Genomic DNA, 16,980 nt, shown 5'->3' with positions numbered 1-16,980 from the left:
TCTGGCAACTAGCTTGAACACAGAGGCACTCGTTCAACAAGCCGTGCCTTTTCTGCGTTAGCTGCCCCCTTTTCACGAGCCAGAGAGAATTGCTCAGCCTTATTAGTTAGCAGAGCTTGCTCAGCTGAACCAAACTTCCCCCTAACTCAAACATGACCAAAGACTAGTTTAGACAGCTTTGCCGTTGACTTAAAAGTAACAGCTTTAAGAGCAGGGCACATTTCATCCTTCCCCCGCCATCTCCTCCCTCCACTTCCACTTAAATACAGAAACAAAAATACTGTACGCCGTTTTAATTTTTCAATCACATTTTTTGAAAATGAATTCCAAGATACAGTTCAGCATCTCAGTGTTCTACATAAAGCAAGCTTTCAGCAAAAGGTAGGAGGATCTTAGATGGTGGAAAAATATATCTTAAATAAAATAGTTTCTATAGGAGAGCAAGCTGTGTTGTATATCTCTAACTCTTTAGAATATCTTACAGAAGGCAGAGGCCTGGTTGTACAATCCACACACTAGAAAAGAGTTGGTGCACATTCATGCTACAAAGTTAGAAAAGGTAGAAGTTCCGGATGATTGGGGCAGATCTTCAAACCAAAACAACGGACACGTGAGTGCATTAACAAGAGTCACGTATTTCAAAGTAAGGAAGTCTGATACTTCCCAAAAGAAGTAAACTCTGCCAGTCATGAAGCAGATTAAATAAAGACCTTACTAGAGTTCTACTTATTATAACTCATTCCTTTCCATTGGCCAAAAAGAATTTCTGTCAAAGACTAGTTGTTTTATTTTTTTGCTCCAGTTTGGAGCTGGTAAGTTGCAGCTGCATTTTCAGTGTTACAGCCTAACGTCAAGGCTGTTCCCACAGCTCTAACGTGGGATAGCACGAAAAGGATCGTGCTACGATCCGAGAACTCCCCAGCCATTTTTTTTTTTTTTTTTTTTTTTTTTTACACAAAGGTGCAGCCTTAAACTCTCAGGCTGTGAGCGCAACACAGCATCAAGGACATTTGCTTCTCCAGTCAGCGTAAAACCGTTCCCACTCCAGAGCATCACATTCAGTATGCCTCCGAAGACGAAAAAAGACAGATTTTTCCACAGATTTCCTTTAAGGAGTCTGTGCACTTTTGAGCAAACAACAATGGTTTTGCCAACCAAGATTTTGGATAGAGCCATATTTCATGTTGTGTGATCACAGCAACTGGATACAACCGCTGCACCTACCGGTGAGGGTCCTGGTGCAGGGCAGCGCATTCGGCTCCGCAGGCCGAGCCCGGAGCGCGGCAGCCCTGCAGGCTGGGGCTGGCAGCTCGTGCAAAGGCTGAGTACTGGCACGTAGGAAGCGAATGCAGAAAACGCTGTGTTAGTCACCCTCCCCACCTCAGTTTGAGGGCAGCACTGGAGCATATACCAACATATTCCTAGTGCAGCTGACAGAGGGAAAGTGTATGCACCACTCTGGGAAAATCAGGACACTGCCATGGCTGTTCGTACTCAGTATCTACTAGTCTTTGTAAAGAAGGTTCTATTTAACTTACAGAAATGCCTGAAAAATAACCATGTTAGACAATTTGCAGAGTTTAAAGCCTTTGATGCTCTCTGCCCCAAAGGCAGTTAGCACTGGCTTTTAAGGGCCATCTTTAAAATGAAGTAGTAGCTCAGCAAAGTCCCTTAAAACATTTAATACCCTAGATAGCATCCTTTAGTACTCATTTAGTTTCTTACACCACTAAGATAGTTTATTTTCCACACCACGCTCCTTTTTATTTCCAAACTACAGTCTTACTCCTGCACTAACAGTTCTGCAGCGTCTGGACTGCATATACTAAAAGAAGAGGTACACAATCTAATTTACATTTTTTCTTAAATAAAACCATTGAGAATACTTGTAATCCATAGGAGGCAGGGGAGAAGGACCTGGGAAGCCTTAAACATTAGGTCTAGTCTACAACACCCCCATAGGGAATGTGATGTTTAACACATGTATGTGCCCTTCCCCACCCCTCTGCCACACATACACACCGACCCCCAGAACAGCACGATCTCCAAGAAAGTCAAATGCATCATAGGAGGGGCTTTGAAAAGGTAGGGAGGCAAAATGGTCTTTAACATCAGCCTAAAAGTAGCTAAATAGTGCAGTGAAATGCTTTTAAATACCACAGACACCTCCATTGACTGGCAACCAGTTTTATGAGAAGCTCTGAAGACAATTTCTAGCTGAGCTTTACTGAACTGGGCGTTCACAGCCAGAGTCCCAAGAGATAGACCTGGCCTGCCAGGAGCGTGGCCAGTTTTCATGTGGCAGTGGTGTGTTCCGACTCTCATTTGCCCCTCTTACCGCGGCCTCTCCGGGAAGAAGGTTTGCCCATACCCCCCGTGGAGGAGCTGGCAGAAGATGCCACTGCAATGTTGATCTGTCCTTCCTGGATCTCCTGTCGGGTCTCAGCTGGGAGGTGATTGATTTTCTGTTGTGTCTCTAAGTAGAACATGACATCCCGCAACTGCTCCTGGATTTCTGAGATCTGCAGGTCCTTCTGTTCACAGGTTTCCTTTAACACTCTCTCCTCCTCCTTTAGTTTGTTCTGAAGCAAGGCTTGATTTGCTCGCAAACACTTGTTCAGTTCTTGCTCCTCTTTCAGTTCATTGGAAAGTTTAGCCACTTTGTTATTCAGCTGAGAACACCTTGCAGATAGAAGCACAAGTCAGGAAAGAAAAAGAAGAGCAATACACCTAGATCGGACATTACTGCCTCCTTTTTACTTTCAGTCCTTAGGGCACCTGACCCCCAGCCACCCTCAGCCCTACCAGGATAACTTGGGACTTGATTGGGGCCTCCTGGCAAAAGATGGCGAAGGGGAAAAAACAGACAAAACACAAAAGGACTTCAAACCTCCCCAGGAATTTTCTATCCAGCATTAGGCCTGCTAACACCTGCTTGCCTCCACATGTTACTTGCACATAGAATAAGATATTGTGGGAGCAGAATCACAGCTTTGTCACTCACTCTGCATAACCCAGGAGAAACCTTTCCCTCACGAGTTAGGCAATGGTAGCAAAGGCCATTAATGCAGGCAACAGATAGGGTGTGGGGGAAGGTTCGGACTGTAACCTTGAATGTGCATCGGAAATTTAGGGAATAGGTGCCTAAGATGATACAGATGTTATATATGGTCCTTAGAAAGCTAAGGAGAGTTGGGGATTTCCAGATCCTGGCTCCCACCACACTCTGAATACAACAAGACCCTGAGGACATCACTTCACGGGGAAGCAAGATGCTCCCACAAGGAGATCAGTAGCATCATGTTACACAAACAACGCTTCTCCCCTGAAAGTCTGCCGGCATCACATGCAGACTGCTTTCCACTCAGCCAGGTGAGCTGCACGAACCACAGCTCCGCAGCTCGAGCTCCCTGCTACCGCCAGGACAGATGGAGAGGCGGCAATGCTAGGGGTTTGGTGGTCTAGAAGAAAGAGACCACACGGTCCCACCTAAGGAGCTGGAATGCACCCAACCACTCAGGCCCCATACGCTTGACATCCTTCATCTCGGCACTTCAAGACTGACATAATTCTGTGCTGGGCAAGATGCCTCTGCTGGGCTCTTTCCTCTTTGGAGGATGTATCCTCCAAAAACAAAACAGAGTGGTGCCTACTCCTGAGCAGGCAGAGGAAGAGAGGTTTTACTGAATGCTAACTATGCAGACCACGTGAAAAGAGCCAAGATCCCCAAAGCTGCATTCCATTCACCAGGCACATTCATGAACACCCACAGAAACGGGAGCTTTTTTTAAAAAAAAGTAAGCTGGGCTCTCACTATACCAGTTTAAATAGCTCAAAAATACACAGGAATAGCAAGACTTTTTCCCCCCCCTTTTTGGATGCAAGTGTGTTGAGTGTTAATGGCTGCATGCAGCTAAACCTGGCAGCAGTACCCACTTCCTTTCGACAGACTGCTTTTCTTTGAGCAAGTCATTCAGCCTCTGTTCCAGACTGTCACACTTCTCAATGGTCTCTTTAAATTTGGACTTCATGTTGTTAATCTAAAAACAAACACACAGATATTTCAAACAGATCAAAGTCCTGCACACTTTCATTAGGACATTCATTTTTCTGGAGTGGTTTCTAGACTTTGACCAATTACTGAACCCAGGTAAGCAAAAGTTCACATGCGTGAGAAGAGCAAATGCTGCCAGTTTGGATTAAAACCCTCTGCATTACGCTTTGCGGTTATCCCAACATGAACCATGTTACCGTGGAAGTTGCTCATAAAGAACAGCAACTCAAGCTGCAAATTGTGCTAAGGGATTCCATTCAAAAAGGCTGTATCAGATCTGTAACTTCTTTTATTTACTGCAATTTAGCATTCATTTAGTCATTCTCTCAGATATTTTTTTGCATCTGCCAGCAAACTTAAATTTTCATCCTAGGGCGTTTACAATACAAGGCTTTTGCTTGTTTTAAACTAAACTTCAAATAAGCATGGTCAAAGTCTGAAAATGAACATGCTATTTTCATCAGCATTGACTCAGCAGTCTGCTGTCATAAGACAGTGACCTACTGACATGAATATCTTAGTCACGCAAAATGCAAACAGAAACACATACATCGGCTTCCTCTTACCTTCTATTACAAAACTGGAGGCCACTGCTGTTGAAGAAAATTATACTCCAGTCCTCTAAGCATTACATACAACACACAGAAACAGGTTCTGACACAAGACTTCACAGATTTATAGACAGAAGTACCCATTTCCCCCATAATGTCCAAAGCACACTTGGAGGTGGTGACAACAGGAATTAAAAGGAAAAATGCTTTCCTGGAGGAGCAATCTAGATAATGTCAGTGGTAGCACACATACTGTCCCCAACGATGCCAGAGCAGGTTTTAAGCCTTCCAGCCTTAATCACTGAATATTTATGCAGCTGATGGTTAATTTGGGGAAGTAGCCCAAGCAGTGATAATGGAATACACTGCATAGTGGCACTGATCCAGATGAGACTTGCATGGATAGAATGCCATGAATAAATTGTAAGGGTCTTTAAGCATAAAACAACATTTAGGGCATTTATCAGAGTTGTTTCAGTTGGAGATTGGTTGGTGGATTGTGTTTCTCGTTGGTGGATTGTGTTTCTGGTCATGTGCGAGATTATTTTTACCATAGCTTTTTCTTTTGTAGACATTTTCATAAAATGTATAGGACTGTTCTTTAAACCAGGGTTGATCACTATTTTGATGATATTAGAGTCATGATTTCTACATTTAGGATGCTACTTAACTGCAGAGAGTTAATGACTAATTAGAAGTCATGCAGACAGTGAAGTTATGGACTCAAGTGCATGTCCTGACTCACTTTAAACCCAGTTAAAAGGATCTACATAGAGTGAGAAGCATTAAAGGTATTCTCACTAAATTTTTACTCATGACATTTTGATGCCAGCCTACCTACAGAATGCATTATAGTAGGAGACTCTAAACTTTTCCCAATGGGTGATGAGGGTCCATAGGGAGATCACAAAGAAAAGAAAAATCAGTACGTGTTTGGTACAGAAAGACAGCTTCCACTTTCCGCATCCAAACAAATTAGAGTTGCACTGTCTATACTACACTAACCACCCCTAGAGATGCACTTCAGCATAAGACAGATTGGATCAGCAAGCAGTGATCCTGCAACAGCACAGCCTTGCTTTCACCACTGCTGCAGACTCCCGAGCAGCACATGTAAATAAGCCTTCAATCTAGGTGGCAATCTACCTGCCTCTGCACCACTGAGCAGCAAATTGCTAGATCTGAGTATTGAGATAAAGGATACATCTTGGAGCCAATTTTCTCAGCTGGTAGTGAAACAGGCTATGCGAGGTTACATTGTGCAAAATTCGAGCTCTACAAGGGACTGAACAGCTTCATCTCCCATTTAAGTTAACAGCATCCAGGGGCCTGTTTCAGCAGAGTTCTCACACAAGCCCAGGGCAGAGCTCACCTCTTCAGCCGTATCCTTTTCTATTCGGACGATCTTGTTTTCCCAATAGATTCGCTGTGATTCCAGCTGGCTTGTTAGCAGATATGAGTACTACGATCACATAACACACACAGAACAGTCAGCTTTTTCAAAAGAGTGGCTATGCTGATTAAGAAACCAGAAGGACTCCAATACCAAAATCAATTTAGTCAAATGAAATTGAGCATAAAGAGCATTCTGAACAGACCTGCAAACCACAGATCCAGCAGATGTGTTTCACTAATTTAGTTTAAAAATCAAGACACTTTACATCAAATCACTTTGTTTAAAAAAACAAAGTAAAGCCTTTTGAGGACAACAGCAAGAACCAAGTGAAAATTCCGCTCCCTCCCCCCAAGCTGTATCCAATATTGTGTTGAGTACTTTTAAAAGAAAAGTTCTTTATAGTAACAATAAGCCTCTAGAAGTTTTACACTCCACAGAACAATGAAACATCAACCATCCCTACAATGAGGGCCTGAAATTTCAAAGGTTGAGTTGCTGAGTTCTCTATTCACTGCCCAACAGGAAAAGGGTAAACACACACTATTCTCAAGAATTGTTCTCTCTCAAGGATGGCTCATCCAATGTTATTTTGGCATCTCAACTACGACATGGTGCCTTACATCCCATCTTTTCCCTCTTGGTTCTGCAGTTGACTTACGAGGATGCTGGAAAACGCAACCACTTCTTAACATCAGGCTAATAAGCACCAAATTAGGCCTTTACATTAGAATTAAACAGGAGTAAAAAGCTATGAACACCCTCAGTGATATCAGAAACCAAAAAAATAGACTGCGAAGTCCACTCTCTGCAAACATTTAGATCTAATAAGCTAGATAGAGGTATTTTACATATTTTATACACCAAGTTCTTAAAAATAAGGGTTAAAAATAGCTGTTTCAGCCTTTATAACTCAGAAAATTCATGAAAAAGCAAACAAGTACTATTTTGAGCAGTAAGTTTACAGAGGCTGGTCTCTATGTTTTGCTCCTCCTCAGACTTGCTTATGTCTCATGTGGCTGAAATTATGTTGCAGTATATGCCTCAGTAGAGTAGCAATTTGAGTTTTTCTTTCCTTAAGATAGATCATTGCCAAGGAAAAAAACACCACACATGGACCTTGGTTTTTGTGGCCTCAACACTTTCAGTTTGTGAGAGAAGCTGGCAAACCGGTAGAAAATAAATAAATAAAAATAATAATAATAGAAAAATATGTTCAAGGGAAAGGAGCAGAACCAGGCTGCTCTCAGACAAGCCTGTTAGCCTCCTCTGGGAGCCAGGATAAGCACACAGCTATGGATTCCGACACACCTGCTCTGTTTACAAGCAAAACTGCTCATGTTGACAGTTCCATGCATATCCTGGGCATTTAAGCCAAGTCAGAGATCCACTAATGCTAAGAGTGAATAATGAGTGAATCTGGGCACTTGGACCATTTCTCACTCCACTGACCTCAGTTTGCAGCAGTGCAACTGGCTAATCTTCAGTCTGCTAGTGTGCACAGGGTGAGGTTGCAGCCAGCTTACTCTTAGCTGCATTGGCTATGCAGAGCCAAGAGGAGTTTGCAGGAGGGGAGGGAAGGAGAAAGGGAGAGTGAAAGGAGAAAAACACAAAAACAAAACAAAACACAGTAAAAACATCCTGCTTCTGCCTGAAGATGATAGCCTACATGCAGGGAGCAGATCTGCTGCATAAGCTGATGTCATTTTTCTGTAGTCGTGTCTGGATTTGAAACATTTCATTTGACACAGCAGCACAAAGCAGAGTCCAAAGAGCCAAAATATTTACCTCTAATTGTAAGGCATCAATTTTCTCTTCCTGACACATATCTCCCTCACACTCATACTGAACTATCTTCCCATCAGTTTTACTTGCAACCAGTCGATGGACATAGTTATCTGAGAAGAGAAAATTCATTCAAAAGGAGTTTTAATTTAAGAACATCCAGGTTGACACCAATGGAAATACTTCATGCAGCACAATTAACCACGCAGACTGCTGCAACAGCGTATTAGTAAGGCAGGAAGCCAACAACAGATGTATTTTTTATTTAGCAGACTTCACGTAGTAAATATCCTGTAAGGTGTCTACAACAGCCTGTTTTCATACCTTAGGGCAAATTGATGGAAAGTGAGTAACAAACACATTCCACAGAGGCTACAGGACCACCCAGAACCACATTCTCCCTCTCCCATCTGGAACAGTCCCACAAAAGCTGCTATTAAGAGAGCAGATGGATGTTCTCAAAAGACAAGTTAGCAGAGATGCAAACCCCTTTATCTCTAATAAAGTTTTATTGCAAGTGTTCTTATCAAGGAGTCTCAAAAGTTGCTTTTACAAACAAGATCATCCTACAAGATGGGAAGAGACCACTTACCTCCAGCATAATCCCAGACTCTGTGGTTGGTCAGCTGCATTGCATAGGTGTGCTGGGTCTCCTCAAAATGTTTGTAAGCATGTCGACTTACATACCGGCCACAGCCTATGTGCCCACAGATTAAACAGATCCAAAGGTTCTGCCAACAGAAGGTAAAACCCTGTTCGTACAATACTGTCAAGCAGTGGTACCAAAGCTTTGAGAAAGTAGGATCAAGGACACCGATGTCCTGTTGATGCTGTGTATTTCCAGTCACTTTCTTAGAAAGCATTTGCTTTTTCTCCTCTTTGAAGCCTCACTCAGATTAAAGGCTAAAGAGAAGGAGTACCTGCTCATTCACGCCAATTATTAGCTTGCAGGTGCCAGGCACTTTGATACTACCACAAGCATGGATGGAAGAATGGCCTCGATTAATGAACAAGGCAGCATGGCAGGACCATGAAAGCAATCTCTGAAGAACACAGACTAAAACTGTTCATTGTTAGTTTAGCCCCCTGCTATAACATGCATCTAATCACATAAGCTCTGATCAGCTTATACTCTAATATGTCTCTAAGGATGGGAAACATTTGTAAGAACAGGAAAACCTGGGTGGCAATATCCCTTCCCAGTACTGATTCTGACTCAAAAGGAAAGTGGATACATCACTGACCGGTAAAATCAGTCCAACAGTAGCCACAGAATTAACCCCAAAAGTAAACAGTGCAGCAGCACAGTCAAATCTAGTCTAGATCTTGCTCACCATCCACCCACCTACTTACTTCTTGAACTCCACACTCAAAACACTTGTTCTCTTCCACTGGCTCAGGCGTTTGGCAGTATCTGCAGACAGGACACCTAGAGGGCAATAAGCATCATGATTAGAAACGAGGAACTCTACCGTAATATTACGGTAATTAAAAATAGAGCTGGAGATCTCAAAGTGAACACTTTATGCAGTGGGACACTCCCTACATGCATGTATCTCTCAGCTCATTTTTGCAACTCGAATTTGTCTCCATGCCACACAAGTCTATCATTTTAAGCCAGAAAATGACAGAAAAAGTATTGGTTTTTCCAAAGCCATTCTACAGTCTCAGTTTGACCTGGTTTTGCTGCAGCCCAGGTAAGAAGAACAGCTGCAACCAAGAGTAGCAGTGGGGCTACCAGTGACCTCAGCATCTGCCATGTAAGCACAAAGGCAATGGCAGAGTTCAAGAAGCACTGCTCTGCCTCAGCTGCAAGCACTGCAAGGAACACTCATACACATGCCTAAACATTGCTTCTCTGGACTGCTGCCAATTGACAACATCTTCAGTTGAGAGCTATGATCACAATAATCACCTTGGTCTTTGCGGAGAACAGCTGAGAAAGCAGGAGCAAATTCAGTGCTCTAGTGAAGCAAAAGGTATGTAGAAAGTGAAGGTTTTTGTAGCCTTCTCATTAGATGAGGGCAGTCCAATCATAAAAGACCTATCACCTAATAAAGTGGTCATAAAAGACCACTTTATTTCTTAGGTGTTCTCCATTATCCACAAGGTTTTGTGGAGCAGCTACACATTGTTATGGAAAGATGCTGCAATTACACACTGCTGAGACAGCCAAGTAGGAGAGGGAGGTTCCTACACTTTGCAAAAATAGCCTGATACTTAGAACATCTCTCAGCGAATGAGAGCTCTAGCTTCAGTTTCATCCCTCCCCCAAGGGATTCAGCTTCAGCACTTCCACAAAAAGCGTCCAATAACTGTACCCTAGAAGACTCTCTCCCTGCTATAATATCTTATGAAACTATACCACTGTGCTGTCAGAAACATAGAAGACCCAAGACCAGAAGGAACCCTTGTCCAGATCCTAACCACTAGGAGACTCAGCTAGAGAGGGAGGTAACCCAGGATCTGGATCCTGCTGCCAGGACTGTTCATGTATTTTTCATTAGCTGCTGGATAAGTCATAGAAGTAATCATGGGAGTAGACACGTGCATTGCAGTAAGCTTCCGAGACAAATTCATGCACTTACAGTCTCTGTGGTACCTAAGCAAAGGCGGTAGGAATTTTATGCTATTATTCTTCTGGATTGGGAGCTTAATTTCTTCTTAAAGCTTATATTGAAGTACTACTTTGAATCTTGTTCATACACTAGCTAAGCTCCACTGCCCCAAATTTAAACTGGTTTTGATTCATAGGGCAAAGCCGACAAAAACTAGAATAGCTACAAACGTTGTAAATCCCACTGAGGTTCTGTTACTGTGGCTTACAAGCGATACACACAGAAAGGGTTGACATTTCCCTCCTGGTCTATCAGCTAGTCAGACAGCCAGTGGTACTGGTAACAAAGAAGAAAACACAGTGAAGATAGGGCTCCAGTCCAGCAACTTTCTGCTGCAGTATCTATGACTGCCTGATGTGTAGTAGAGTAGCAAAGTGTCCAGAAGAATGCAAAACATGCACAAGTGACAGAGCTCTTGACCAGCATTGAGTGCTGCTGCAGAAAACTTAGACACATTGAAACATCCAAGTAAAGGAATGTGCAGAACAGTAAGAGCAAGAACAGGAGTTAGCAGTAGAGAGAAGAGCAGCTTTAAAGACAGGTGGGTGTTTTGCCAGTAAAGTTAACCAGTCTGTTAACATCTCAATTAACCCTTTTCATGGATCTTCTTTCCATCTCACATTGTGAGCAGGATTCAGATAAGTCCAGTGAAAACTCTACTGGATGGGCCAGCAGGTGCTCTTTTGGACAGGACACATCACACCTGCAAGCACACAGCCTCTGCTAGACCAGAGTACAGGGGCAAATCAGACCCTTTGCACTGGCCTGTGCCAGAGTGTTTCAGTGAGCCAGAGACAGGCCAAACCACCCCAGGAACACAACCTCCCATTGCTCAACCTCTACCCATCCTCTACAATATTGCTTGCTTAGAGCAGCTCTCTCTCCTTTTCAATTTATGGCGTGACCTTGCCATTATGTCTTTTTTCCCCGCCTTCCTTCTGTATCTCATTCTAGTCCTGTCCCCTTGCACAGCCTGCTCTAGCCAAGCTCCTCTTCATCCTTCCGAGTGAGACAGGCAGGACTGCTGCCCTCAGGGGTTCCCTAGGTGTCTTCTAGGCTCCAGCTAGCTGTAGAGATCCACCTAGAGCATAGCCTCAGCTATACCAGGGAAACCAATGACCAAATGAACAAAAAGACCGAGTGAAATAGGGCTGCACGTGCATGCAATGCTATTTGCTCCAGTATTTCTATCCTATAACATTTTAACACTATTTGCAATACTCTACAACAGTGCTGCTGCCTTAGCAGTGAGGCCCACAGGAAACTTTGTCCAATTACTATTGACAGGGAGATTTCTCTCTGCAAGTCCCTTAATGGGGAAAAGAAGCATTAGAATTTGCAGTAGTTCTTGCCCCCATGCTCAGATGGGCAGAACCAGTCTTGTCAGCATGTAACCACCACACTCAAAGCAGAGCTTTAGATGTGGAAATAAAGGAAAACCTCTTACGTGGTATCCTCCCACCGCTGCAGACACTGGCTGTGAAAGCTGTGGTTACACAGCGTGGTAAGGATCCCATTCACAGACTCATCCATCCTCTCCAGGCACACTGTGCACTTTGGGAGCTCTGTGAGATCCATTACAGGCAGGCTAGCCCCCTTCAAAAGAAAAAGCAGAGACAAATTGCTCAGCATCTTCCAGTCACCATAAATTAAGCCTCTACAATAGAATGAATCTTAAACTTCTCTCTCATTACTCCTGGCACTGGAGTCAAAAACACTCCTAGGTATTCCTGTGAGTCTACACAGTGGTTAAAAATTTCCCAGATGCAAAAGAAAAGTGATCTACCACACATTTAACAGACCACAGCCTCCTCACCGCACAGTGAGCCTCATATGCTCAGTGTGGCTGCTGCATCTGCAACTAGCCTGACTCAGTTTTCTGGATTCATCAAATCAATTGCACACGGCAGGTTTAGATTAGAGACGCCGCAGCGGTAAGCCATGAAGCGCATAAAGTCATCAAAAAAACTCTCTCAAGTAAAAACAAATGGGAAATGAGCTTTGGATTGATGTTAAACAGTTTTTACAGTGTCGTGCCCAGTGCAAAATAATCCTGTTAAAACTCTCAAGTCCGGGGGTGGGGAGGACACCAAAACAAACCAACCCCAATACAAACAACTCCCCCTCTCCCCCCACACACAACCTAAACACTTACATCTTCCGATTTGAAGACTTCAGCTCTTTCTACGTACACCAGCTGGCAAACATCTTCCTCTATAGAGTTGAACTGCCGACCATTGCATGCCATATAAAAGCTATCTGCATCAGCCTACGTGTAAACCAAGGGAAGCCAGTTAAAAAGAGAAAGCTTTGCAGCTGATACTACCAAGCAAGAAGAGGAGAAATCTGCTGCATCCTCTCTTCCCAGCTCCGCCAAGTCCCATGATATCAGAAGAGATATTTCAGAGAATCAGCTCCTGCCAGCAGGCATCACATCTCCACACTGGGTTTAGTGAATTGACGTCAAGAAGCAAAGTTCACAGCAGTGACTGCTACTCTGATATTTCAGTACTCAGCAACAATAACAGGATTCTCCCTTCAGCATCAGTTTTGTCCCTTGTCAGCAATTTCAATGCAATTGTGAAACAAATTTGGTGTCTTTGCAAAAAAAATTAAAAACCATGGGATAAGAAGGTTGCATTCCAGGACACAGATACTTGTGTCAGGGAAAGTAACAATTTTACTGCGGGAAGGGATCCATTTCACTGGGAGCAACTCAAGCATGCTCTGAACCAATCTCCAAGAGTCACTTGCAAAGAGGTAGAATCAAAGCAAAACACGTCAAACGTGTCATCCATATTCACTCAGTGACCTACCCAAACCTTATCTCTAGCAAGTGATCTCACAAGATGCATATGAACTGAATGCCAGGTTCCCATATTCCTAGTTGTCCCAGCCAGATGCATAAAGGCCCGTGAAACAGGCTTTTGCCACCTGCAGAGACAGCCATTAGAGGTCAGTGGGAAACAGGGCTTCAGAGAACTTCCTAAGAAACAGGAATTTACAGTGAATTGACTTTATGGCTTTGCTGCAAAGCAGTGCAGCACTAGGTATCTGCCTGAAGTTGAAACAAAGTGATATGCAAAAATGCATCTTTGGGTCAACAGCCCATAATACGGAACACATACAAGTACTGCATCTTCACAAAAGGTGTGGGAAATATCTCACGTAGCATTCATGGTTGAGGGAAGGGCTGGCCAAACTATCTCCACAACCCCAGAATATTTTGTTTGCAGCTGGAAGAAAGGAAGATACAAATGAGAGGGTCCATGCAGGAACTGCCAGAGGGAACACCTAAAGCAGTTTAGGAAGTAGAGTAGCTGTGAGTAGCTATGTGATGTCTAGTTACCAATTCATCTCTTGGGCTCAGCTTTCAGGGATACTGCCCTTTTCACACTATATTGGCAGTGTCTGGGAGACCACGAGCTCCCCAGTAAAACTGGCAAAGACTTTTCTAAATGGCAAGCAAACCCCAACTGGCTGGATTCCTCCTGTTCATCATAGCACAATGTACTACTCTCTTTGTGATCATGCAGAGGTACATGCTGTCCTCTTTTTACTCCTTTTTTTTGAAACTAGAAAGAACATATTATGCAGAATATTAAATTCAAGGAGCACACTGACCTCTGAGGTAGCACAGAACAGAGTTTGTCTACACATTCGTTTTTTTTTCTCAAAAATATCTGTCAGAAAGAAATAGGACAGGCAGAACATGACAGACACTTGTTTCCAGTTCAAAGTGTGGGTCTAATCCTAGTCAGCAGCCCCAAGAAAGAGCTGGGCAACACGACAGGCCTGTTTCACAGCAGGCAAAGCACAATCTTGGCTAACAGCAGGCCTGTGAAGCCAAACAGCACCCCTGAACAGCAGCTATACAACACTGTGGCATGCTTTCATGACAAACGGATCTCTGGCTCTTACCTGTGAGCTAAACTTTATCAGCACCATGTACTGGTTTGGAGTAGAATCTCTGATGATTTTCATATGCTCAATTACTTCATAGAAAGAGGCCACAAACTTCATCAGGTCATGACTGGTCATTGTAGCAGGGACTGTGAGGATGCACAGCATGGCACTGCGCCTTACATCTTCTTTTAAGGAGGTCATCTTGCTGATAAGACAATAGTTAGACAACTTCATGTCATTTCACAGGGAGGACAAAGGCACAACTGGATACTTCACACTTTCAAGAACTGCAGTTCTTAGAATAATTTTGTTGTTAACCTCAATTCTCTTTTACATATTTGTAAATATTTAAGAAAGAAGCAAGGGGTTGTGCAAGTGTCTACAACACCCACACGGAACTATTCCTTTTTAGCAAAGTATTAAAATGGGCAGCTCTAAAAAACAATGCTATTGTCAGGAATAATTTGACATCTGTTTTTCTATAGAAAGAGTTGAAGTTGGCAAGCCACAGATGCTCATAACTATTCCTAAAATGAGCGAGCAATGTTTGTTACTATTTCAAATACCCATTTTGTGTCTCCTGATAGCTTTCAGGAAAATCTGAAATGGAAGTTCTCATGCAATTATTAGGGAATGGTGTAGAATTGCAATCTCTAAAATAAGGGATGAAATCTCCAACTTTGGATACCTCATTAGGCCTCCAGCCAAGATCCTTGAGGTCAAAATTTAATCGTGGGATCCCTCAAGAAGTTGCTTTCAAATATCATCTTTCAGGAACCAGCATTTGTCATATGTTCTTACGGCCAGCCCCTGGCATGAGCACTCTCTGCCCAGAGGGGCGTCACCACAGCTGGGAGCCCTGAGCCAGCCTCAAGTTCTAGCATTAATGCAAGGCACCGTCTGGTCTGCCATCGCAGGTGAAAAGTCACCCTTCCTGTTTGTCCCTGCTAGGCCAGCCCAGGAGCCAGAGCCTCCAGGTGAGCAACTCACCCTTCCAGATGGTGGCATGATTCAGGAGCACTGTTCCCACTACAGCTACAATTAGTCAAGCATTCTTACTTTGTTTTGTACAGATGCATAATGCCATGAACTATTTCAACTGATGGATTCCCGCTGAAGAAGGAAATCTGGTCAGGGAGCTGTTTTGAAGGCGAGTCTGGAGCAGCCTCACGCTCTTTACTTTGATCGTCATGTTTATTTTTGTCCTCAGCAGATGTAGCCTCTGAAGATTTTCTTCCTTCCATGGCAGCTTTTGTTTCATCTTTTACAAATCAAAAGCTTTCAGATTACTAACCACACATCAGAAACATCTACTGTTCTCTAAGCATAGCCTGTATGTACACAGTAGCACTCTGAGAAGCCAAATTACATCCCTGGAAAGCAGCAGAAGCATACACCTCTAATCTTTGCTGTTCCAAGGCAGTCTCAGGAACTGCCAGACACCTGGTGAGAGCCTCTGGCAGGACCTCAGAGCTGCAAAATCAGCTAGGCAAGTTCTGTACTGTGCCAGGCTAAATCCCAGCAGACACTGACACAAACACAAAGTAACAAGGGCAGGTTTGCAGAGTATGGGCAAGCTGTGCCACGCAGCAGCGCGCTAGTTCTGCTCTGCTTTGATAGCAGCTTTGACAGGACTTGGTACTGCTGTCCCTAAGCTTCCCATCTATCAAGCAACATTACATCAGTAGAGCTGAAATATTTGACTCCTACAGGCCAAGCAGCACAGCCCAAAATAAATTACTGCTTTACTCAGTGAGAAGTGTTTGTGAGGAAGAACCAGCTTTCCTATCCAGTCCCAACACACAGTCCCTAACTTCTCCAATTGTTTCCTAATACCGATGACTGACTAGGGACCTGCAAATCCAGGAGCATTTCTACCATACCAAAACTCTTAAGACAGTTGTCACCCATAGGGCCTGATGCCTGGGGAAGCATCCTGCTTCCTTTCCACATTAAGGTGGAGCTTTATAAAGCAGGGGGCAATAACCACAAACCCGAAACCCAGCACTTGACACCAGTACCTGGCCGGGGCTGGATGGTCTCGATGATCACGTCGGTCATCTCCCTGCGGCCAAGGTGCTGGTGGAGGATAGCTGCCCGCTCCCCAGGGCCCTTCCCCTCCAAGCAGGCTGGGACGGCCGCCCCAGGGCCCTCCGCGGCCATCTCTGGAGCTGCGCAGGGAAGGGAGAGCTTGGGACGGGCCAGCGGGAGCGGAGCCGCGACACTGGTGGCAGCGGGACCCAGCAGGGCCACCAGGACATCGATACCCCCACGAGAACCCAAACGCCTCGACTCCCACCGCTGCCTCAGAAACGCGCAGGCCCCTCGCCCCCCGCGGGCACAGCCGACCCGCACCCCAGGCCCAGGCCCAGGCCCAGGCCCCCGGCGGGAGCGAGGCGGACCGGACTGGAACGACCGGGCCCGGACAGACTCACCGGCCGCGCTGTAGGCGAAGCCGCCGGGCAGCGGCGAGTGCTCGGCCAGCTCCAGCCGGATCACCACCAGGGACACGCTCATGGGCCCAGGCACCGCGAGCCGCCGCCGCCGCCGCGCTCCGACGCCAACGGAGATGAGGCGCCGCTTCCGCCTCGCGCACCTTTGCCCTCTGACCCCGGCGGGGTCACGCCGGCGCCGCCGTGACGTAGCGACGGCGGGCGGGGCGGCGGAGGATCT

General features: G+C 44.7%; 1 protein-coding gene across 1 annotated transcript; it reads right to left on the bottom strand.

Annotated features, from left to right (window-relative positions):
* Positions 1-290: 290 nt before the first annotated feature.
* BRAP (BRCA1 associated protein) lies at positions 291-16,898 on the bottom strand. The gene is made up of 12 exons (XM_062590574.1): positions 16,743-16,898; positions 16,329-16,478; positions 15,367-15,568; positions 14,323-14,512; positions 12,557-12,670; positions 11,849-11,997; positions 9,137-9,212; positions 8,376-8,514; positions 7,787-7,896; positions 5,978-6,067; positions 3,937-4,040; positions 291-2,682 (listed from the first exon to the last, which is right to left on the bottom strand). Exons 1-12 carry the CDS (start codon positions 16,822-16,824, stop codon positions 2,322-2,324), a joined length of 1,767 nt encoding a protein of 588 aa, XP_062446558.1. The 5' UTR covers positions 16,825-16,898; the 3' UTR covers positions 291-2,321.
* Positions 16,899-16,980: the final 82 nt, after the last annotated feature.

The sequence above is a fragment of the Rhea pennata genome, chromosome 17, assembly GCF_028389875.1.
Source record: "Rhea pennata isolate bPtePen1 chromosome 17, bPtePen1.pri, whole genome shotgun sequence".
NCBI classification, from domain to species: domain Eukaryota; kingdom Metazoa; phylum Chordata; class Aves; order Rheiformes; family Rheidae; genus Rhea; species Rhea pennata.
The sequence above is the reverse complement of the archived record's forward strand: the minus strand, read 5'-3'. Positions and strand labels throughout refer to the sequence as shown.

Coding starts and splice junctions, on each gene's coding strand:
- BRAP (XM_062590574.1), bottom strand. CDS start 16,824: ATGAGCGTGTCCCTGGTGGTGATCCGGCTGGAGCTGGCCGAGCACTCG. Junction 7,897..8,375: donor AGTCTGGGATTATGCTGGAG/GTAAGTGGTCTC, acceptor TTCTCTTCTCAG/ATAACTATGTCCATCGACTG. Junction 6,068..7,786: donor TTGATGCCTTACAATTAGAG/GTAAATATTTTG, acceptor ATGTGATCGTAG/TACTCATATCTGCTAACAAG.